Here is a 22034-nt window from a genome sequence, read left to right on the forward strand (position 1 = left end):
TTAATCGGCTTCACTTTGCCTACGTGTTAGAGAGCACACCGCTGAGACAAACCCCCTGCCAACCCCTCCAGTCACGACGTTCAAACATGCGTTTGGTGATACCTAACCACTGACGAAACCCTACACTGCAAAGGGAGAGTGCTCAAGAGACTTTCCCTTTGATCCCCTTTGTTTCGGACCTTTTAAGCTTGCAGTATATAAATGCGCTTGCAGCATCCAGCCTTCCAGGTTACGCTCAGAAGCTGTCGACGCTATACCCAAACAGTCATCGGCGTATCTCCAGTAGATACTATCATCCTCTAAAACAACGCAATGCGCTCTTCCATCATCGGAGCCTTGGTCACCCTCGCTTCACTGGGCGCTGTACAAGCTGGCCTTTGTCCCGGCCACACCGAGGCCGCCAAGACGGATCCGTATGCTACCTGGAGATGGGCTACAGGAACTTGGTCGAAAGCGAAAGGGAAGGAGAGACTGAATGTAGCCAACCACATCGATTGTGTCAGCTTGTGTCGGGAGGAGGTCGGCAGTGAGCCAATCTGAGCGGCTTTTGATGCGCAGTTCTTACAGTTGATCACCGCTATCTGTTGTACTTCTGACTCAGCGGCGGAAGGTTGCTCGGGAGCCTCTTGGTTTTCCAATACAGGAACCTGTTTCTTAAAGCATAAAGACTGGAAGCTCGAACATGTGGTCGGTTTCAGAATGCCAGGCTCGAACTCTTTCAGCGGTACTTCGATGAAGGGCGGTTGCGATACCGATGCAGCGAAAGCTCTTACCGGTCAGTCTCCCATACCACCGGTTTAAACAGTTCTTTCAAGGATCTTGGCTTATATTCTCCTTGGGTTTAGCGGAATTTGGAATCGAGTGCTGCGATGCTTGAGCGCCGAAGCTGGGTGATATGAACGGCTGCAGCATCGGAAGAGGTTCAAGGCTTCTCGATCCTCGGTCCATTCATGCATCACAGTCGCCTGTCCGATGATTGCTCGACAAACAGGATTCTATCCTTGCTCGCGCGATATGATGAACTTGTATTTGAGCTATTCACCTTTCATTTATCTATGATTTTCGATTTTCTGTCCCATTGAATCAGTGGCTTCGTTTGACAGGTACTAAGGAACAGGTCGTGAGGGCAGCGTCATGATTGGTGAACTCCCATACATACGAGTCTGTCATTAGCTTCGAGCGGAGATTCAATACGCGTGGCCTTTTGATGAGCGACCTATACATAGCTTAAGGAAACTTCAAGATTAGTGGTGCACATGATAGAAACGCGCCCTCTCCGACATGGGCAACAGATAACGGTTCGCCGATTCCTCTACAGTACAATGCGAGCTGATTGTATCTCTTTGGCGATGACAGATTTTCCCACATGCATAGCTATCTACAGTACAAGACAGCTACGTACAGCGATGAGTCCTAACGGCCGCACGACGTGGAAAGTATCACTCGGATTGGACAGTAGAGTTTGCTGTGACCGAAGAGGCGGTATCTTCTCCACTGCTTGCATCGGTAGAGGGATCGGGTCTGACCGTGTCGGGGTAGTACGTCCTCTGGATGTAATCGAAGACCAGATCATCCACGCGGTCTTTGTCTAAAGACAAAGGGCGATGCTTTCCAGGGGCGTAGGTCATGACGTAGAGTCTGATGAAGCGCCCTCCTAGAATACGTTCAACGGCCACGAAGGGATCTGGGATCAAGTCGCGGTTGTCGCTTCCGTCGCATGGAGACACCATGAATTTGATCGTGTAAGTCACGGTCGGATCCCCTGCGAAACCTGCGATTTCGAAGGTTTGTATAGTGTAAGGTGTTTGTGTTTGAGAAGACATTGGGCTTGGCGAAGATCTCTTGGAACTGCTGAAGACGATGTGTGTTAATTGCGTCTCTTCCACATTACTACCATACGTCCATTCCATTCGTACTGCTTTATATGTTTATGGAACGATTTTGTCGGAGATGCTCCATGTCTAGTTCACACAGACGGAGTAGAACGACGGGTTCCGCCTCGGAACAACGGAACTATCAAGACAAAGGTTCTTCAGAATACCGCCGCAGAATACAACTTGAACATTGTGCATAAAAGCGGAGGGGACAACGATCACAAAGGTTGATCCAACAGTGAGCACAAAGGTCGGCATACCAACGAATCTCCCCCCCCCCCCTAGAATAAAGCTAGACCTTCCTCCGACAAGTCCGAATTCCAGATACAAGACAAAAGAGCATCTGGGTCGGCTCCATTGTTGATTGAAGCGAAGGCTTTCAGAGCTGTCATACGTCCGACGGATTATGGCACGTGGCACAAGTTGAAAGAGCAGTGTTGCAGAACGGACGTGGTGAAAGGCAGTAGGAGCAGTACAAAGCCACAGCCTCGATCACCTGAAAGATCTGCGGAGGGGAATCTGCGCTTGACGCAGATGAAAGGAGCCAACAGAAACCGTGGCATGCAAGTTTACGACACGCCTGATGGCCGTCGGAGCCCGCTGATCTCTTTGCACGTCGATGACATTTCGCTGGTGCGGTAGAATGAACCTGTGATGAAGATGTCTCGCCGCTATAAGCGATGACTGACCCTTGAAGCTGGAGGATTACTCAGAATGAGGTGCGAATTAGTTCGCTGAGTAGCTTTGCGCAGGGGAAGGATTAAGAAGCTACTATATTGGGCGTCTTCAAAGACACATCGCCATGGCACGAGCGTCGCACTCGAGGGGTCCCCAAGATGGACAGCAACAACGATCGGAAAACAGCCTGCTACTGAGATCATACCAACTGCGGATCTTTTGAGTGTGTGTTCGCGGCAGAGTGGCATTCAGCCAAATCATCATCGTATGTAGCTGACGTTGTAATTCTAAGTAGGTACAAGCGGTTCTGGAATTACTAGGGTTAAGTCTTCCACAGTCTGGCTTGAGGGGTTTTTCTCAATGTCGACGACAGCCCGCTTTCGAGGCGTTCAAACAGTGGACGCTTCTGTAACTGCAACGGACAGAGATGTCCTACCACCCTGCGAGAGTGCATAGTCAGTCTCTTCTGTCTCCCTCGTGTACTGCCTCTTAACTTCCGCAAAGCAAAGCTTTTCGATCTGAAAACTATTCAAACCCGGTGGAAGACTGCCTCCTTCGGCGTAGGGAACGATGTAAAGCTTGGGGCCATCACGAGGCAGCGTGAACAAGTGGTCCCGAACCCTGTTGCTCTCATTGACTTCGACATTGTCGACGATGAATTTCACTCTGTGAGTGTGTCCGTTCCCAAGAGTAGCCTCTCGGATTTCGTAAGTGTATTCGTATGTCATCGCGAAGCGATAGTCTTGCTTGCAGGGGTGTGGCGACGGTGAAACACGGAGGTAATCGTTTGCTCTTGGCGCAAAAGTTTTCTGAAGGCCTGCTCGCGTTCTCCACTTCGAACTTTTTTCATCCACGAGTATATATAGGCGAACAAGGTAACAAAGGAAGGACTTAACATGGGTCGATATGCATCGATGAACATAAGCTTCTGCCACCTTATCACCGAAATTCAGCGATCGGACACTCAATTTGTTGATTGGCCGCCCAGCCCATCGCGCCTCAAGCAATGTTCTAGCCATCGTGGCTCGACAGAGAGTTGAGAGTCAGCAGTCTACCCTTGTCGTTCAGAATCATAGCTTCTCCGTCAAACCAGGGTTAGCAAAAGTTCAATCGCAGGCATGTCGTTATCATCGATCATAATGTAGCCTTCGTGATCTGGTTCCCTCAGATCTCCCACCTCGATCGGCCTGTTAAATTGGACAACAGGCATTTCTTACTATCGATATCGCATTCCTCGACGCGATTTGGATCTTGGGATGATCGCCAACATCCTACCTGTACGAGTACAAGCCCATTGACAAGGCGAACACAAATTGTCATGTGTTATATGATCATGACAGCCAACCATCGAGTCAAACTGCGCTGCTCACGTAGCATATCGCTGCTACCCCTATCCTCCACTGGCATCCACCAACGAACTCTCAAATGCTATAGACTACCATCAGGTGCTCATAGCGCTGAGTATCAGGAAACTCGGCGTGGCATTGTTTTTATCACATCTACCATTGAAACATGACCAGGTCGAAACGAACAATAAGCTACCTTGTCGACCAATTGCGCGGTCTTCCAGGTAGTCGATAGTGGTGTCGTACCTAAAATATGCGCGTCAAAAATCGGGATCGGGTTACAACAACGTCAAACAGACGACGTATGATTCTAGCTAAATACACCGAACTCCGTTTGTACGGGCTCTATATGCTTGTCTCAGTACTGCTCATCAGAGACAAGCTGGACGTGCTGCTCTTAGAAGGTACCAGCAGAGGGAGCTGTTGAAGGGGGAGCGCTTTCGGTAGTGCTGGTAATAGATTCTTCCCGGGGTAGACTATCCGGATGGTACAGCTTCTGGACTTCGTCGAAGACCAAGTTCTCGATGTCTTCATGCTTCAGGTCGCTTGGAAATTGCCCTCCCTCGGCGAAAGGCTTGATGAATACCTTGACCTTGACCTTTGGATCACCTAAAAGGCGTGGCCCCGATGCCTTGCGGAATACACCGGTGCAGCAGGTGTCGTACGAGATTTTGGCATCGTCGGGAAGGTCGATAAAAACATCTGCGTGGTACAAGATGCACCCAGCAGTCTGTGTTTTGGGGACAGAGATATCGTACTTGTAACTATGATTGTCGGTCATTTTGCTTTGAGCTCGAGATCGTGCGATGGAGATGAGAGAGGATGGTTCGTTTGCGCGAGATGTTGTTTTCTTCCTTCCTCTTCCCAGGTGGGATCAAAGCTCCTTATCGACAAGCTATATATGTGGGAGGAGAACAAAGGGAGAATCGAGAACGCTCAAACGAGTCAGCAGACCAATGGAATCGGATGCTTCATATGCTGCCTGATGAAAGAGCGGAACATTTTCCCCCTGCGAAACTGGCGCTCAGGGTATGCAAAGCTTCTCGATCAGTTAGAACGTCGATTGATCGATACTGGGCAACTCTACTACAAGTTGAGTACATGAGAAAGTACTTTGCCGATATACGGACGATAGCGGCAAGAGTAAGCTGTATTCTGAGAAAGCACAGGTATAGTCATGGAAGTCGCTCAGGAGGTTGAGTTTGTTGTGGCCAAAGAGCCATCGTTAGTAGTCCCGCCCTCTGAAGGCGCGGGCTTTCCATAGTACTGTTCTTCAACGTATTCCCAGATCAGGACCTCGATTTTCTTCACGGTAAGGTTCGACGGAAGTCGGTCTCCTTCGGCCTTGATCTTGTACAACACTCTGACTCCATGTCCGCTCATTCGTGCTCGAGCTGACTCTTTGGGTTCGAGGACCACATTTCCATCGGACGCAGAAGAACAGTGGAACACAGCATCGAAGAGATGGTACCCATTTTGTACTGGGGGTTCGCCAGGCGTGACTTCGATAGGATACTCTTGGTCTGGCATGGTGATGGGACTTTGGCTGCGGTAGTGGAGTGATCGCGATGATACGAAAGGGCGGAGAAGGCTTTTGATCGGTAAGTAATCCTTTTGCGACTCAAGGCTGGTCATGGATCTCGCCTTCTGGTCAACATATATATGAAACAGAAGGACAAAGGAAGCCATAGTGTGAGCCGGAAGATCAGGTGATGATGTGTACATGATGGTCGATCACGCCACTTTTGTCGCTTTATCCTTGTCGCTCATCGCTGAGTGGGATTCGCAGACTTGAATCATGCTTCTTGCCTCAATTCATTACATCTGTTGCAGGGGAGATGTCAATCGATCAGATGTTGTATGAACATAGTACATGAAGGTGCTACAGTATATCAACAACCGAGGGTGTTCAGGCCACGTATGAGACCGTGCGAGGATGTGCTGTATCCTCAAAACAAGGGTTCAGACGTGAACAAGCCTCAGATCGTTGACTGAGAGTCTATCGACGAAGAACCGATCCAACTGGAGGCATCAGTAGTGTCGGGTCCTAAGAATTGATCAAAGTAAGCGGCAACCCGTTGGTAGATTTCGGCGTCCGTCCACTCTGGCGGAAGGGCTTCATACGGGATATACGGGGAGATGTAGACCGAGATTTTGACATGGATCTTTGATCCATCGCTTAATAGAGGGTGTCGAATGAGTTCCACGACCTTGTTGCCCGCTTGGACTGGAGCATTTTGAATGGCAAAAGACACGTCGTAATTGCCAATACCGGAGCGGTTATCGAGGTTGGTCACTTTGATGACGGGTTCAGGCTCTAGAGTCGACATGGTTCAAGGCGGCGGTTGTCGTTCGGTTGATCTGTGTGAAAGGGCAAGGGGATTGATAAAACTGGTAAGATTTCGACCGCCTGACCTCTCCAGACCTTCAGCTAGATTCTTGCCAAGGTATATATACACGACCCAGGACAAAGGAAGCGCTCAAACTATGCCACAGGGTCACCTGATCTTCGCTAACTCGTTCGTCAGAAATCGCCATATCGCTTAATGAGATTGTTCAGCTTGTTTCAGGCTCCCCTCGTCAGCTGAATAGCTAGGTGCGATCATGATACAGGTCTACCTTTGTATCGCCCTCGGAGATGATAGCTTCTTCTTCATGCTTGTCGAAGTTCTCAAGCACGCCATTCCATATATCACTCGCGATCACACGTTCTTGATCGCAACATTTGTCCCGGCGACTCAAGCCTGTCAAGATTCCTGGGTCACCATCGAACAAAGGAGCTGTAAGCCCCGATCCGCAGTCGCTAATGACTCGATCTTTGTCGTTGCCGACATCGACTTGGGGCATCTCGACCCCAGTTCGGAAGGGTTTTTGCCACCCATCTCCTCGCGCCTCTATCGCGCCGGCCCTCGGGCGAAATGTCCCCGCTCCACACTCCGACCAGCCAGCTGGTTACGATCTCGACCCTTTTCGCCTCTCTACCCTTTGTATCTATCCCTTGCTCGCAGCCATCATTATTGTGTTCATAGTCTTCTTCGTCCTAGTCCTAGTCCTAGTCCTAGTCCCAACGCTCATAACTTATATCGAAACCTGACGACGCAACTCCGGCTGGGGGATCGTCTCGCTAGTCTTCATCATCGTCATCGCCATCTCGATCTCTTAAACCTCTTCTCACCATCTAACACCTCTTAACACCTCTTGACACCTCATAACACCCCGCAAGCCTCACACTTACCGCCGCTCCTGAACACATCCCGACATCCCTATCAACTCCCGAACTATCATTCATCTTTAAATTGTCATGGCAGCACTCGCAGCACCGATGCGTCAGATAATCAAAGAAGAGACCACTTGTCTCCTTTCTGCCGCGGCCGAGTCGGTCTCTACATCATCTATTAGTTCAGCCGCAGGGATGGGCATGGCTGTCAGAGAGGCGGTCGTCAAAGAAGCAGGGATAGGAATGGGAGCGGTCAGGGAGGCGGGGATAGGAGCTGTCAGGGAGGCGGCGGTGAAAGAAAGTCCGTTGGCGGTGAGCAGGGTCGGAGGTGGGGTGGCTGAGGAGGGCGTGGCAGGGGGTGAGTCCTTCTTCTCCGTCTCTTCACCTTCTTCTTCTTCTTCTTTCTTTTCACGTCCGGTATTCGGGAGACGTTGAGAGACTTGAGAGCGCTGGGCTGATCTTTGTTCGTTCGCTCGGTTCCGTTCTCTACCCTCTGATCTTTCGGTCTGATTTATGGGCAACAACAACACTACTATGACTATGACTACAAGCTACAGGCCGGACGAACGTCGCTCAACACCTCGAGATACTTAATAATAACCTCAAATCCGCCGTCCATCCTCCTACCGGGACTGCCCACCCGATATCTACGACGAGCTCCACTCCCACATCCTCGCTACACGTAGCCAGCCCGCCCGTTCCTCCTATTCCCAACGCCCACCTACACCCCACCTTGATCTCACCTTCGATTTCCACGATCTTAGAATCGCTCTCTTCCTCAATCTCCTCTACGGCCCGCACGTCAGCAGAGAAGAGCAGCAGCAAGATCTTCAGCCTAGAAGGCGGTCTGAAAGAGGCCGTAGAGAATGCTCTGCAGACGGGGGTGCAGGAACAGGTCGAGGTTGTTGTTGATACGGCCGAGGTGTCGAACTTGAACTTGAACTTGAATCTGAATTTGGGTTAAGGGAGGTCAAGTTGCAAGTTGTAGACACTTCCTAAGGGTCTACAATACTCTCTGGTCCGGATTCTGTTTCCCGTCCGTTTGGTCGGTTGGATTTGGTGGCTTGTAACTTAGTACGAATACTGTATCCTAAGTCTTTATACCTTGTACTCGGACGCATCTGTATGATCCTGTGTCGACGTTGTCGACGGCTTTACGCGTCTATATATGGTCCCCCCCAAGTTGCAAGTTGTCGCTTCTCTCGGACCCGAAAAACGCGCCCGAGGTCGACCTCGAGCGAGAGATAAGGGTCGACACGACACAAGTTGACCATCATATGTTCATCTTAACAACTTCGAATTCTCAACCACCTACTCTGCCACTAATAGATTACAAAAACACAGGGCAGGGTACCAAACAAGACACAGGTGAACGGAAAACTGGGAGAGCCATGAACTTTACGGCCTCATCGGCGGACGAACTGCTCAGCCTGGATTCTATCCGGGGGACGTTGATCAGGTTGGAGGATACCATCATCTTCTGTGAGTCCGAACTCCGCCCAGCTCTCTTGCTCTTTCGCTCGTCTTCTAATACCTCGATGACTAATCCTGTTAACCTGTAACAACTTCCTTCTACGTCACGGTCTTGACTATCATAATATACTATCAACACGAAACGCTAGACCTGATCGAAAGAGCCCAATTCGCACTGAACGCCAAGATCTACCGACCAGGCGAATTTGAAGAGCTGGAAAAGCTCGGGTTTGAAGGGAGTTGGTTGCAGTGGTTCTTGTTCGAGATTGAATGTTTTCACGGTGAGTCCTCTTTGCTTCTCGGCTCTGTTCTTCCTCTTGTTTTTCCTCTTTGTTTTCTCTGGGTTTTCTCTTGGTTTTCGAGGGTTTGTGGACTTGGAGATGTGGGAGAGTGAGTGAGGGCTGATAAACAGCATTCCGCTTTTCTGGTTATAGCGAGGGCTAGACGGTACACCAGGTGAGTCCAATCTTCCCATCTCTTCCAGGCCTCAATGAGTTGATTCAAGATCGACTGCTAACCTCACTCGACTTCTTCCTTATATAAATACTCGATATGATACCCATACCAATACCCCACTCCATTCCACTTCGAACTCGAATTTCGAACTCGTTACAATTCGTCCTACATCCTAATCGTCGCCACTCCAACCTCGCCCCCAACCTCATCTCCACCTCATCCCACATCCCATTCTATTCTCACCAATACTACAATATCACCACCATCCCCAAAAAAAGCCCGGACGAATACCCCTTCACACCCATCCACAAACTCCCTCCACCGATAATCAACGTCCAAACTTACCCTTCGTTACTTCATCCGGCGTCGACGGCTCATCCGAGTACGAACGTTAATCATCGGATCTTGGATTTTTATGTGAGGGAGATTGTTCCTGTGATCACCGAGGGAGTCAGAGTTATGGTGAAGGGAGGGGATGGAAATGAAAGTGGAATTGGGAATGGGAATGGGAATGGGAATGGGAATGGGAATGGGAATACAAAGGGGGAGGACGGGAGGGACGATGGGAATTATGGGAGCAGCGCGACGAGGGATGTCGAGGTCTTGCAGGCTTTGAGTAGGAGGATCCATTTCGGTAAGTTCGCCGTCGTTGCTCGGGACCTGTTTGAGCTTCTTTTTCTTCTTCCTACGGCTCTGGTCATGCAGATGATCCCATTGACACGCTATACGACATGACGCTGACAAGACGCTCTCTCTTGTACCGCGTTTGCGCACCGACCTCGACCTGTGCTCCGCTCTCGGCAGGCATGTTCGTCTCGGAATCCAAATTCCGTCAAGCTCCACACGAATTCATCCCGCACATCCTCTCCACCCCACCTAACCGCGAAGCCTTGGCGGGGCTGATCACCAAACCCGCCGTCGAGGCCGCCCTCTTAGTTCGTCTGGGCAACAAGGCCAGGCTTTTCGGGGCCGAGTTGGACGCGCAGGGGAACTTGAAGGGTGAAGATCAGAGGGGAGAAGGGAGGATCAAGACGGACGAGGTGGTCAAGCTTTATCGGGATTGGGTTATCCCGCTCACAAAGGATGTCGAGGTGGATTATTTGGAACATCGGTTAGAGGGCGTCGAGCAGGGTCAGATTGATGAGTGGATGAGGGCTGGGGAGGGGAAGTAGGAGCAGGAACCGCACAAGCGGGCAAAGGTGGGGAAGAAGGCGCAAGAGGTGTGATGTAAGAAGGTTGATATGTTGGACCCGTGGGAATTGTTAATACTTGGGCTTCAGTCGAAAAGCGGCGAAATCGTGGAATAGATATGCTAGACAAATCCATACATTATTGTGACTCGATGCCGTCGAAATGGACACAGAATGGAGTGGCCTTGCCAAGCGCAAATGATCCTGGATAAGGTCGCGATACGAAACGCGAGCGGGATCGCGGGTTGTAGGGAGCTGGGTTATAGGGACGAGAATAACGTGGATGAAGAAGGTAGAGCGGGACAGGGTGTGCACGGGGGATTACAGTCCATCTCGTTACCATTGGGACGTCATCATTGTGAGAATTTCAGATTCCAGGTGGCGCTTCACGACTCACACCCAAGGTAAGTTTGGGAGACTGTTCATGTCAGATTGACATTAATTCAGAGGGACAAGGTGCGATCGCGCCTGCGAATGGCCAAGGTTTATACCAGGACTGAAGCCGACGGCGTAATGGAGAAGCTATTATTTTCATGTTGTGTGTCAGGTGACATGATGTTCATCTTGATCTCGAGTACAAAGGTAGGTCTAGGTCGTCTCAATGATCCTCATCGTCGTCGTCGTCTGCCAGAAGCTCCCAGCTCGAGGAGGCGCAGATGAGGACAGGTGGCGCAAGAACCATCCGCAAGGAAGGTGGCGAGAGACCTCATAACGTCTGGGGTTCTCCGTGTCACCTCCTTTATCCTGTAGACTTGTACATCTAATCTGGTAGGGGCTACACGATGCCCCGTTCGTAGACTATATATCCTGCCCCGATTTGGTTTGGGATCCACGTTCGAATGATCGATTTATATGGTTGTTATCTCCATTTCTCGCTCACATTCACCTGTTGGAACGACTTCAACCTCTACCCTTCAGACCTCCTCGCCAGCCCACTCACGAGTCACGGTAGAGCAAGGATGGAACCGCATTTGATTTGGACCTACGCCAAGCGTCCCGAAGAGCAGGAGTATACTCTCAAGCTCGAGGTCAAAGGAAAACCATTCCGTCATTACACGGTCATCACGGACTTTCCTAGAATCAATGGCAAGACGATCACCCTCGAAATCAAAATTTACGCCACAGATGAAATGCTCGGCCGCGGTACGGAGTCTTATGAGGATCGAAACGACCTTGTGGACTTGGCTTGCCGGTATATCAAGAAGAATCCCTATCAGGAGGAAGATGATACCGAGGCGTCGCGGTCGGGCACATCTGCGATGACCCAATCCACTCTAGAGGTGTCGGCTGCCTCGTGCAGACCTTTGGATGGATGATCTCAGTGTGATCAGAAACGCCATGTTATCGCTTGCCTATACATGCCTCCTTTGTACTTGAATACATGAGCATGAAATGCATACAAGTCAGACTGACTGTCCCCTATGCTGTATCACTGTGGAGACGATTTCGGACGTCATGCATGATTCCGTATTGATCGTTTGTGAAGATAGTTCGTGTCTGATCAGCAACATAGCTTGTGGCTTGTGAAGATGCGGCTAGGAGTATACTGATGAAACGACTTCACTGCTGATCTTCTCCCTTTCTCTTGCCTTTGAAGCTTTGGAGAGAACCTAGAAAACCACAATCTGATCGATCCCTTGAAACGAGGAGGGAGGCTGACACACGCGCTGGTGAAGGCGTTAGGAGAGTGGCAAAAATAGTCACGAGATGGCGAATAATGACGAGTGTGAGCTACCCCGTGGCCAAAGATCCTCCTTTGTTGTGTATATGTATATATATGCTTAAGATGAGCAAGCCGGTCAGTGGGACGATCGGAGGCTAGCAGGATTCTCGCAGACGAGCATCCTTCTTTCCCTTTCCGAGAACCTTCGATTCTTGCTTCTGCGCGCCCTTCCAACCCCCGCGACATGACGCACGAGGTTCTCCCGCCGTACTATATCAAAGTCTCTCCTGGGGCTGAAGAAAAGGACAAAGTGGTGTTCGAGGCCGATTTCGTCGTTTTGTCCGGTGAAAAGAAGGCCCCGCCCAAAGTAGAATCGTGGGGTGAAGAGGTAGCCAAGCGCAAGATGGACAAGGATCAAGTACAAGTGAAAATCACTCTATACGCTAAGGGCGGCCAGTTTCCACAAGGATGTTCAACACACATGGTGGAGAAGGCAGTCTTAGATTACGTCTTTACCTTGCATTACTCGCCAGAAGCCCTCGCTGAAATTGATGACACCAGTGGCGCTACGTCTGGCGAACAATCTACGAGTACCTTGCAAACGGAACGGGATACTGCATCTTCTCGTTGACGCTTCGATCACAATCTATCGTAGATGTCGGGTTGGGGGGGGGGGGGGAGGGGGGGGGATTTGCATGTGCTTAGATAGAGTGAGGCTTCGGACGTGTGATACTGATCGTGTCTCTCCAGCTGTGGTATCGCTCTGAGCTCGACATGCTTGAGATAAGATTGTAAACGGCCAGAGCATAGATACATATCGTCTTCAATCTACTCGTACGCGACATTACGTAGTTGATAAATACGATATGTAGGTGTTGATTCTTTGTCTTGAGTTCAGATGTCCCCGGTGAGGACTGCCCTGTGAAGTTCTGAGAACGATGCCAATTTGAACTTTTTCGAGTTTTGTCTCGCGATCAATGAAGATCCGCTTCTATGCATAGCTGCGGCCAGTATACGGTTTCCAACTGAAGCTAAACATCTCGGCTAGCGACTAGTTGGATATCGAGCTCAAGGTTGTCCCACATATCGGTAACGGTGTACTTGGGTTTCCATCCAAGCTTCCGGGCTCTGCGACCTTGTGCATTGACCCTGCAAGAGTATCACAAATCCCGGTAATTGGCAGTGCCACGATCAGATCGATCGAGATCGCATGGTAAGACTTGCCTTCCAGAGATCTGTGCCGCGACCTCGTCAGGTCGAACGGACAGGATCTCTGCCATCTGGTTTACATCTTCCTGAGAGGGTTCCGCAAGCGCGTTCGGCAACCCAAGGACATCGGTGACCAGTCCGTACAAACGCTTCCATTCAAAGAAGCCGTTCTCAGCGAAATAGACCCCGCTCTCGATCGTCTCGTTGGAGAATGTCTTGTCGATGATGAGCTTGTACAACGCGGTTGTGTCCCGGATATGACATTGGGTCCATTCTTGTTTCCCGCCATCTCGGTCGTCGGAGAACGTAAAGAGTTTGCCCATTTTTGAGGCGATCTTGACGAGAGCGGGAACCTGGATCGAGAGCGGGTTCCCTAGAGATCTCGAAGGGCCGCTATTTTTCGGTGAATCGATGGCGGTGTCAAGTACGATATGCGAACGATGTAGTAAGTCAATACTTACTGTACGAGGCAAGGCGCGACGACGTGAACACCAACCCCAAGCTCTTCGCCCAGCGAGAGCATGTTCTCGGTCGCAGATGCGGCGGTTTTCAGCCACTAAACCGGCAATACTCATCGGTCAGTGCACTCCGCATTTCACCCATAGGGTCCTCCTGCTGTTGATGCTCACCACAGGATACGAATCGGCCTTGACGACAGATCGTCGGACGGTCGGAAGGAAATCTGGATCATCGTCGTACAGAGCCTTTTCCGGGTCAAATCCAGCGAACATCGACCATTGTTTGGTACCATTTGACTGGAATTGGTACAACAGCAGCTGATATCAGTGATGGTTCAATTATATGTAGGTAGGTTGAGCTCGTCGATGACCTAGACATACCGCTATGTAAGTACCATTGTTAGCCTGAAGCGCCTTGATGCAGGGAATGGCTATGTTGTCAGTAGCCGAATCCGTCGTCTCGATGACGAGTTTGACTTTTGGAAGAAGCGGTAGCGTTCAGCTCTTTTCAAGCTCGATAACTGTGTCAGGAGTTATCTGTACATACCATGGCGTTCGCGGATGAAAGCATCCAGGTCCTGAGGGCTGCCGAGATCCAGCTCGACGGGGATAATACGTATCGCTTCGAAATTTGGCCACAATGATTTGTTGCGAACCGTCGCATAGATGGCGACGTCATCGTACCTCGAATCTTCTCGGATTTCAGCGAGGATGTCGCCGCCGCTGTGGAAACACGCATGCAGATTGAGTGATGAAACTCTGCGCTTAGCGCGGCAGACGGCAAGTTTCACTTACAGATAACCTGTCCCGCCGGTGACGAGGATGCTCTGTTGTTCCCGGTTCATCTCAATCTTGTGATGCTCAAGTCGACCTGAAACCGGCTGTCAAGTAAGACCCGGCCGCTACACGAACCGATACCTTTACGGTCGTATACCAAGTCTACATATGTACTCTACACGTTTCAAGGTTCACATGACGACATTCAGATTCAACTAGCGCGCTGGACGTCTTGCTTGATCATCCTTCTGACAAAGCGCATGATCAAGCCGTTAGGGTTGGTAATCACAAGTTGTTCCCGTTCTTGGCACCATAATCGATTCATCACTATATAGTCGAGCGATACCCATGGCATCGATCCGTGCTCCTTGTACAACGTTCAATCTAGGCAGCGTATTCTACATGACCGGTCGCGGTCTTCTTTTCACCACCGATCTTGTCATCGTGCTCGAGAGCTTCCTGAGCCGAGGCGTTGACAGAGTGGTCGCTAGGGCCGTCAAAGATCTCACTGATCTCTTCGAGCATCCTGCCTTTGGTTTCGGGAAAGAGGAAGTAGACTGTAGAGAGCGACGAAGGTAAGCGGTTGTCACTCAGATTGAAAGATTGGGGTGACGGAGACTCACTGCAGGCGATAGCGATGATTAGGACGACATCGTACACGATGTAGTATTTCCAGGCGATCGCATCGAGAGCGATGGGGTTGACCTGAAAAGCGGATATCTGTCAGACGACGGTCGCCGGAAGCCGATATTGGAAGACCCACGTATTGGTTGAAAAACAGGGCGATCTGAATGGCCAGCTGCAAGATGGCGTTTCCTTTCGATCGCAGGTTGAAAGGCAAGATCTCGTTGGGGTAGGCCAGGGTCAATCCGGTGAAAGCGATACTGTAAGAGCCGTTGTACAGGAAGATGAAGGCGATGACGGCGTAACCGGCTCCGATGGTTCCCTTTTCAGCAAAGACAGCGGAACAGGCGGTGATACTGATGTAACAGATCAGCATGCCAATGGCCGAGGTCAACCAGAGAGGTCGTCTTCCGAGCCTTTCACAGAGGAGCGCGGCGCCTATAGCCCAGAGCCAGTTCCTATATCGGATCGAACGTCTCAGTATGGGCATGTATCGGAGAAGGCTACCGGCGCGACTGACCAAACTTGAAGACCTCCATTGAGACCGGCTTGTTGCGTCGAGTTGTTGACACCTGAAAGTTCAACGGATCTTGGTAAGCGCTCTTTCGCTGACTACTTTGGGAAAACTCTTGTGTATGCTTACCGACACTGGACAGGATTCGAGCCAGATAGTACGAGATGATTCCGTTCCCAACCCACTGACTGAAGAACCCGACGAGCTGCATCACCGGGCCACCAGATCGAATCAGTACAATGGGGAGTTGCAGCGACATGACCGGGATCTCAGAGTACTCACGACGATGACGAGCAGTCGGTGTCGGTTGCCGCGGCTCTTGAAGAAGCTCATGTAGGTGATCCCAGCCGTAGCTTGTTTCTCAAACTCGAGCGCGGCGCAGATCTCTTGGTATTCGAATCTGCAAGCAGTAGGAAAATAGGGCGAGTCAGCATAGATGCCAGCGAGTTTAGGCTGCGGTAGAGAAGGACCTACTGCACGAGCTCGTCCTGCTCGTCCCCATTGGCATGGTACCTCGCCAGCGTACGAAGCGCCTGCTCGTTCTTGCCCCTGCTAACGAGGAATCGGGGGGACTCGCCGATGAACCAGAGAAGGGGGAGTTGGACGACACAGGGAAGCACTTGGAAGAGCTGAAACACGGACACCAGGTCAGGTCAATGAGTCCCCAGCGCGATTGTCGGACAACGAGGTATACCAAGACTTACGCAAGGGAGGCGCCAAGCCCAATCCCCGTTGATGTTCAGGGTCCCGAAACAGGTCCACGCGGCGATGATCGATCCGACTGCGAAAGGGATCGAAGGAAAAAGAAATCTGGTTCAATCGAAGCGCTGGGGAAACGATCGGCAACGGACATCATGACGTACTGAACCAGCAAGTGTTGATCAATGCGGTCGCTTGAGGCCGGTTTCGAGGATGGCTGATCTCGGTGACATAAGGCGCGGCCCCTAAAAGCGATCGGCCAAACAGGAGAGGTCTCAGTTTGCGCTTTTCAGAGGAGATCGAGGATCCGACCAGGCGAATGGGAAGGCTCACCGATCGCTTCGAAAGACGCTCCGAGACCGACGACGAATCGACCGGCGAGCATGGGATCACCGCCTTTGGTAAACGTTTGTACGACCGCACCGATGATGATGAGGAGCGCGCCGATGGCTAGTGTGTCGAAATGGCGACGAGCTCAGCTTGGGAAGACGTTGCGAATGGACGAAGGGTGGGATGAGTTTCTACGTACCCATACAGATCTTTCGACCGAACCTGTCACCGATCCACGCGGCGGGGAGAAGGGAAGGGATCCTATGTCAAAGTACAAACGGTAGACCTCAGTCTTCCTGTCCTGCCTATTCGATCGGGCGAATGCGAGTGATGATGAAGCGGACTTGAAGACTCACGCTCCGAGAGCATAAGCAGCGGAGATGATCCCCAGCTTGTTCCCATCCGGGTTCCCAAGTACGCCGAGGAAACCGTCGATCGTCTGAAGACCGTTGAAGAGGGATCCATCGTACCCGGCGTTGACTAAGAAGCGTTCGGGCCGCAAAGATTTCGATCAGTCCCTCGGCTGGGACGTGTAAGACGAGAGTGGGTGAATGACCCACCGGTACCGCAATACGCTGCGATAGTCGCTACGGCCAAGCTTCGCATCCCAGGGTCTTTCCACCAGGAGCTCGCCGCCTGTGACGCAAAGAAGCGACAGAGAAACGATCGAGATGCCAAATCTGATTAGCTTCTCCACATCATTGTTGCTCGTGGCACCCGATGGCGGTAAAAAAAATGCGGCCGACTGACATTGTTCCGTAACGTCGAGAAGTGAGTCCCAGGGGCAAACGTGCTGGTAGTTATTCCGGACATGTTAGTTCTTCTTGATAAGATAACAGCTGAGAAGCTGAACTCGAGTGGTGGAGAGGTGGAGGTGGAGGTAGGTCGGGTCGTTTGACGGTGACCGAAGCGGGGTACATTCCGACCCCAACTCCACCTCGATGGGTATATATGGATCCCTTCGGAACTCTCGTTTCGGGCGGGATCGCTGTTTCTCCTTGTCTGTGCTACCCGGAGTTCGAAGGACGACACCCTGCGTGTCTGTTGATGGCCGTTCTTTCGTCTTGGGACCCTCTCGCCCTCGCTCCCGCCCTTTGCGATACAGGACGATCGTGGCATGCGCTCGACTGTGAGCCGTGCAAGCGATATCAAATCACGCCCCCTCAACGATACAACTCAACCTCGTTGCCCCGTTGTTTCAGTGCGGCACTCCGAGCGGCCCCTCCCCCACTCAAACACGCTCTGCAGCAGGAAATGCTGCGCGGCAACGGAAACACATGTCTGTCTTGAACGCCGGGTGGTTTTTCGTCTTCGCATGCGGGGCAATCGGGCTGTACGTTTTGACGTTTGCCCAGAATATGCGCGGCATCGGGCGACAAGGACAAGCTGGGGAACGCCGTGCTGGACGTCCTGCCTAGTCCGAGGCGCTCATCCTGTCTCTCGACTAGAGATAAACTTGGCATCGCCGGGTTTTTCGTATGTTTACGGGCCCCGTTGTGTCGACTGTCCGCGCCGCACCGAGGGGGATAACGATCCGCACCACCACATGTCGGACGTTCATGTTTCGAGGATTTTCCGACGATGTCATCGACGTGGACATCCTGCGAAACAACAACGCCATGTGTTTGGTCGGCTGTGCCTAGTCCCGCCTTCGGACCGAACCAGAATACTCGTAGATGGTGCAGTCAGGCGAGTCGGAAAACGACAACATACCCTGTCTGAACACTGCCGTTGATGACCCCTAAGCCTCGGCATCGCTGAACGACCACGATGGACGGAAACGGTGACGGGGACGCGGCCCAGCTTGACGACAGGGTCACTTAGAGACCAGGCGCAGCACTTCTCAATGGAAGAGTTCTGATTTGCCGCCTTTACCTCGCATTCGGCCGCATCTTCGCCACACCGCATCAAGCCCGGCCAGACCGACCACAGCGAAAACGGAGCGCGATCCTGGATACCGATGTCGGAACTCGATCGTCATCATTCTTCGTCTTGATTCGATCGACCCATTTCGGGACAGCCAACTGGCGGGGAGGCCGAATGCGAGAATTATATGTCTATAATCGTGATCATTAACCACATCAAAGCTCGAGCGCATTAAAGAGACGTAAGCGAGATCGTTATCGAAAAAGAAACCCAAATCCTGTCCTGTATCGTATCGTATCACCTTCGATTCAAGCAGAGCCCTTGACCAATCTGCCCAATAATCCCTTCATCTCTTTGATGATCCTTCCGATCAAAACCCCGTCTACCATGTTCCCCTCCCTCCAGTTGACGCTCATCCAGACCTCGCCCCCGGCCAACCCGACACAATCCACTTCGACGGCATGAGAGTCGAAACAAGCCGCAGGGTGACCCCAGACGACCGCGTCGACTTTGGGGAAAGAAGGAGGGACTCGACCGAGGTTACTGAATTGCACGGAATGCGAATACTTGGTGCGTCTATGGGATGCGCCGAAGTATTCTTCCCACCCGGTGAAAGCGCCTCGGGCACGGGTGGTGGTCGAGTTCGAGCCAGAGCTGGGATTTTGGGGCGGGAGGAGTTTTTGGCGTTGTCCGTCGGGGATATGAGCGCACAACCCCCACGTCTCCCTTCCAGCCTTCCTCATCTGTCCGTTCTCCAACCGCTCAGCTAGATCCTCGGCTACATCCCAATATCTCTCTTCTTCTGTCTTCTGCCCTTGACCCTCGACGACGGTTGGAAACCATTTGCGGTACATCGCCGGTACCATCAAGTTGCCCAAGAACGCCGGGTGGCCGAGCTCGAGGTTCCGTTCCGACATGGGCACGTTGCCTTCGATATTCACTCCGTCCTTGAGGGTCTGCTCGTCGAGCGTGGAATGCACTGCTAGCATCAACGCGGCCATCAACAGGGAGGTCAACTTGACCCTAGGTGCGTTCGATGCGGCTTGATGACGAGCGGCGGAGAGGTGGACGAGTCGTCCGATCAGCTCGGCGGGGAGCGGGACGACGGAATAGCGACAAGGCAAAGTGGCTAGATCAACACTCTGCCCGCCGCCTTCAACGTCGAGGTCGAGGTCGCTTTGATCTTGAAGTTCGTCTCCGTTCCGTTTCGCCGCCTTGACATTGACCTTGAGCTTGTCATCACCTCCAGCGATGCTCCGCCCGATCCACACCTTGGTAGCGTTCTCATCAACAAAGAACCTCTGCAACCAACCGGGAAACTTGGGGACAAGGAGTTCGTACCAGACCGCACGCAGAAGGGTGGACAGGGCCGGTTTGAGGCGGATCGTGGATTCGAGCGCTGGAGGAAGGGGTCTCGTGGTCGTCGGTTTGTTCGAAACGGTCGGCTCGGTCGATCGCGCTTGTTTTTGCGACTCCGACTCCGACTGCGAACGTAACAGCGGCTGCGATTCCATATCCCCCTCGCCCTCGCCCTCGACCTGACCCCGCACCCGCACCCGCACCCGCTCCCGCTCCTGATCATACCGCAAAGCCCGCTGCAAAAGCTGCGAGAAGAACTCTAACCCTCCCATCCCGTCGGTGATGATATGATGAACTACGAGCACTACGAACCCGGTCTGGTCTACCTCGTGTTCGTTATCCGAATTGGAGTTGAGGTTGGACGTGGGGTTGGGGTTGGAGTTGGAGGTGGGGTTGGGAGCGAGGACCCGGACGATACGCCAGAGATCTCCGGTCTCCACGTTCAGTTCCCTCCGGGCGGTTTCGGTCTCTTGGTGGAGGAGGTGGGACATGACCTTCCCTAGCTTCTCCGACTCCAGATCCACGTCAGAGTGCCCGTGGTCGTCGTCCGGCTTATCCTCGTCGGTGTTGATCTCGGCGACGGTATTGGGAGAGATACCGTACTCGGAGAGTGAGAGTGGCTTGTCGAGTACCGTCTCACACCTCCTCCCCACCTTCCTGCGTTCGCCATTCTCGAACTCTCCCTCTATCTCCGCCTCTACCTCTCTCTTTACCTCGAGATCCAAAGGACCCCACCTGGCTTGGGTTGTCTCCCACCCCACAACCCGTGCGTTCAAGATCGCTTCTTCCCCAACCGATTCATCTAGAGCCGTTTGTAATCCTGATAGACTCGGCAACGGCTTCCCTGTCTTTTCTGAGGCGGCAGTGGAAGTGGAAGTGGATGTGGATGTGGGGGTACAGAAGGCGGCCACGTAGGTGATCAGAGGAGGTTGGGCGAGGTTGTCTTGTGTGAGAGAGTAGCGTTCGTGGGCGGAGACTATCGGTCGAGGCGGAAATTCAAGATGATGATAATGGCAGGTATAAAGGAGGTGACGATGGTGGTCGTGGGTCAGCTTGCGAGATTCTCGTTCATGGATGTGATCTCTTCCAGCTTTTCCCGGTAATACCGCGAAAGGTGGAGAGGGTAGGGCTTACTCGGACGACCTTCGAACTGCACCATGACGATAGGTGACACCTCTATAATCTGGTTTGTCGACTTGCGTAGATGTGGCTGTCGTTGAGGCTGCGTCGACGTTGAAAAGCGAGCGAAAGGAAGGTCGTTGGTCGCTGTAGAGGGTTGTATGCCGACCGTCTGATCTCTGCTCTTCGACCGACTCTGACTTTGTGGGACCGCTATTTCTTCGCACGAATCAAACTATCTTGACGATTTAGAGTTGGAAGACATGCGGTATCATCACGTTGCATGTTGACGTTGTGCACGATATGATGATAGGTCTTGGTTGTTTGTTTATCAAAACCCGGATTGATGGCAGCTTGGACATCCTTTGGGAGAATCTTGCCTGAAACCCCTAAGAGTCGGGTGACATCGCGGTTTACTCATACCCAGATCGTTTTTGCACGACGGCCTTGCAGAGTGCAGCGGTTACATCGAGCTGGGCAGTCGAGGACGCAAGAGCTTAGGGTACTGTACGGTAAGAGCAGCTCACTACTACTAGCTAATAGACGAGCTCACGTTCGGATACGTCGTCCATATCGCATCGATCAAATCAAGATAACCCCGAGATGAAAAAGTCAGAAAACGCTAGAATCTTGAACAGAAACCGACAGACGTGGTTGGGTTTTTCTTCAGAAGTAGGTTGATAGCGATAGAAAGTTGTTCTATCGAGCTCAAGAGATTCACGGACTCGTCTCGGTAGTCAAATCTGCCGTATGCATTATTATATTATTATTATCGTTGACATGTTCACAACCTTCAGCCAAACTGCTACCCCTCTCTTCCAGCAATTCAAGGCCATGGTGTTCCCCTTTGGCGGTACTAGTATTCTTCCGTCACCCGGATATTCTCGTCGTCTCTTTACTATGATATTATTATTGGCAACAAACAGTTGTAGAGGAGGACCGTATGGGCCAAGGTCTTGCTTATCAGTGGCATGAGCTGTCTCAGCCTCACGATCCGAGCTGACATGAGATATCGTACTTTTCCCACATTCAGTCGGTTGAGCAGCTGGTCTTGTATCTTTGATTTTTGCAGGCGCTCGACAGAACTCTTTGGGGCCTTTCGCTACATGGCAACCAATGGTTCAGACCGTTCCAGTACACAGGTCAGGACGAGATCAGTACCTGGATCCTGCACAATGATGA

At 51.8% G+C, this 22034-nt stretch overlaps 9 protein-coding genes across 9 annotated transcripts; 4 read left to right on the plus strand and 5 right to left on the minus strand.

The window, feature by feature from the left end:
* Nucleotides 1-312: 312 nt before the first annotated feature.
* Nucleotides 313-1855, plus strand: HD553DRAFT_326327 (uncharacterized protein; the record flags this gene model as incomplete). Its single annotated transcript, XM_046181695.1, has 7 exons — nucleotides 313-526; nucleotides 644-775; nucleotides 1104-1120; nucleotides 1293-1317; nucleotides 1357-1538; nucleotides 1659-1742; nucleotides 1796-1855. The coding sequence occupies 7 exons, from the start codon at nucleotides 313-315 to the stop codon at nucleotides 1853-1855; spliced, it is 714 nt and encodes a 237-aa protein (XP_046033782.1).
* Nucleotides 1856-2941: 1086 nt separating this feature from the next.
* On the minus strand, nucleotides 2942-4679 carry HD553DRAFT_362721 (uncharacterized protein; the record flags this gene model as incomplete). The annotated part of the gene is made up of 4 exons (XM_046184001.1): nucleotides 2942-3369; nucleotides 3923-3980; nucleotides 4095-4144; nucleotides 4307-4679. The coding sequence occupies 4 exons, from the start codon at nucleotides 4677-4679 to the stop codon at nucleotides 2942-2944; spliced, it is 909 nt and encodes a 302-aa protein (XP_046033783.1).
* A 407-nt stretch (nucleotides 4680-5086) lies between these two features.
* HD553DRAFT_326329 (uncharacterized protein) lies at nucleotides 5087-6228 on the minus strand (the record flags this gene model as incomplete). The annotated part of the gene is made up of 2 exons (XM_046181696.1): nucleotides 5087-5444; nucleotides 5891-6228. The coding sequence occupies 2 exons, from the start codon at nucleotides 6226-6228 to the stop codon at nucleotides 5087-5089; spliced, it is 696 nt and encodes a 231-aa protein (XP_046033784.1).
* A 736-nt stretch (nucleotides 6229-6964) lies between these two features.
* Nucleotides 6965-8297, plus strand: HD553DRAFT_318132 (uncharacterized protein). The gene is made up of 2 exons (XM_046180839.1): nucleotides 6965-7473; nucleotides 7667-8297. Exons 1-2 carry the CDS (start codon nucleotides 7200-7202, stop codon nucleotides 8077-8079), a joined length of 687 nt encoding a protein of 228 aa, XP_046033785.1. The 5' UTR covers nucleotides 6965-7199; the 3' UTR covers nucleotides 8080-8297.
* A 49-nt stretch (nucleotides 8298-8346) lies between these two features.
* HD553DRAFT_318136 (putative chorismate mutase) lies at nucleotides 8347-10504 on the plus strand. The gene is made up of 5 exons (XM_046180840.1): nucleotides 8347-8597; nucleotides 8738-8869; nucleotides 9023-9044; nucleotides 9323-9678; nucleotides 9849-10504. The coding sequence occupies exons 1-5, from the start codon at nucleotides 8393-8395 to the stop codon at nucleotides 10214-10216; spliced, it is 1083 nt and encodes a 360-aa protein (XP_046033786.1). The 5' UTR covers nucleotides 8347-8392; the 3' UTR covers nucleotides 10217-10504.
* A 2553-nt stretch (nucleotides 10505-13057) lies between these two features.
* Nucleotides 13058-14409, minus strand: HD553DRAFT_352458 (uncharacterized protein; the record flags this gene model as incomplete). The annotated part of the gene is made up of 6 exons (XM_046183700.1): nucleotides 13058-13499; nucleotides 13568-13662; nucleotides 13736-13882; nucleotides 13946-14040; nucleotides 14112-14287; nucleotides 14360-14409. The coding sequence occupies 6 exons, from the start codon at nucleotides 14407-14409 to the stop codon at nucleotides 13058-13060; spliced, it is 1005 nt and encodes a 334-aa protein (XP_046033787.1).
* Nucleotides 14410-14725: 316 nt separating this feature from the next.
* Nucleotides 14726-17321, minus strand: HD553DRAFT_345359 (putative hexose transport-related protein; the record flags this gene model as incomplete). Its single annotated transcript, XM_046183086.1, has 14 exons — nucleotides 14726-14898; nucleotides 14965-15046; nucleotides 15105-15423; nucleotides 15486-15537; nucleotides 15609-15684; nucleotides 15762-15879; nucleotides 15954-16108; nucleotides 16184-16260; nucleotides 16343-16423; nucleotides 16512-16628; nucleotides 16708-16769; nucleotides 16865-16988; nucleotides 17069-17144; nucleotides 17259-17321. The coding sequence occupies 14 exons, from the start codon at nucleotides 17319-17321 to the stop codon at nucleotides 14726-14728; spliced, it is 1575 nt and encodes a 524-aa protein (XP_046033788.1).
* Nucleotides 17273-18462, plus strand: HD553DRAFT_127916 (uncharacterized protein). Its single transcript, XM_046176562.1, has one exon. The coding sequence runs from the start codon at nucleotides 17626-17628 to the stop codon at nucleotides 18241-18243; it is 618 nt and encodes a 205-aa protein (XP_046033789.1). The 5' UTR covers nucleotides 17273-17625; the 3' UTR covers nucleotides 18244-18462.
* On the minus strand, nucleotides 18452-21045 carry HD553DRAFT_127920 (uncharacterized protein). Its single transcript, XM_046176563.1, has 2 exons — nucleotides 20868-21045; nucleotides 18452-20709 (listed from the first exon to the last, which is right to left on the minus strand). Exons 1-2 carry the CDS (start codon nucleotides 20890-20892, stop codon nucleotides 18683-18685), a joined length of 2052 nt encoding a protein of 683 aa, XP_046033790.1. The 5' UTR covers nucleotides 20893-21045; the 3' UTR covers nucleotides 18452-18682.
* Nucleotides 21046-22034: the final 989 nt, after the last annotated feature.

The sequence above is a fragment of the Filobasidium floriforme genome, assembly GCF_021052385.1.
Source record: "Filobasidium floriforme strain CBS 6241 chromosome Unknown HD553scaffold_23, whole genome shotgun sequence".
NCBI lineage: Eukaryota > Fungi > Basidiomycota > Tremellomycetes > Filobasidiales > Filobasidiaceae > Filobasidium > Filobasidium floriforme.

Coding starts and splice junctions, on each gene's coding strand:
- HD553DRAFT_318132 (XM_046180839.1), top strand. CDS start 7,200: ATGGCAGCACTCGCAGCACCGATGCGTCAGATAATCAAAGAAGAGACC. Junction 7,474..7,666: donor TGAGGAGGGCGTGGCAGGGG/GTGAGTCCTTCT, acceptor TATGACTACAAG/CTACAGGCCGGACGAACGTC.
- HD553DRAFT_318136 (XM_046180840.1), top strand. CDS start 8,393: ATGTTCATCTTAACAACTTCGAATTCTCAACCACCTACTCTGCCACTA. Junction 9,045..9,322: donor AGGGCTAGACGGTACACCAG/GTGAGTCCAATC, acceptor CCCCAAAAAAAG/CCCGGACGAATACCCCTTCA. Junction 9,679..9,848: donor GAGTAGGAGGATCCATTTCG/GTAAGTTCGCCG, acceptor CGCTCTCGGCAG/GCATGTTCGTCTCGGAATCC.
- HD553DRAFT_127916 (XM_046176562.1), top strand. CDS start 17,626: ATGCGCTCGACTGTGAGCCGTGCAAGCGATATCAAATCACGCCCCCTC.
- HD553DRAFT_127920 (XM_046176563.1), bottom strand. CDS start 20,892: ATGGTGCAGTTCGAAGGTCGTCCGA. Junction 20,710..20,867: donor GCAGTTCGAAGGTCGTCCGA/GTAAGCCCTACC, acceptor CTCGACCGATAG/TCTCCGCCCACGAACGCTAC.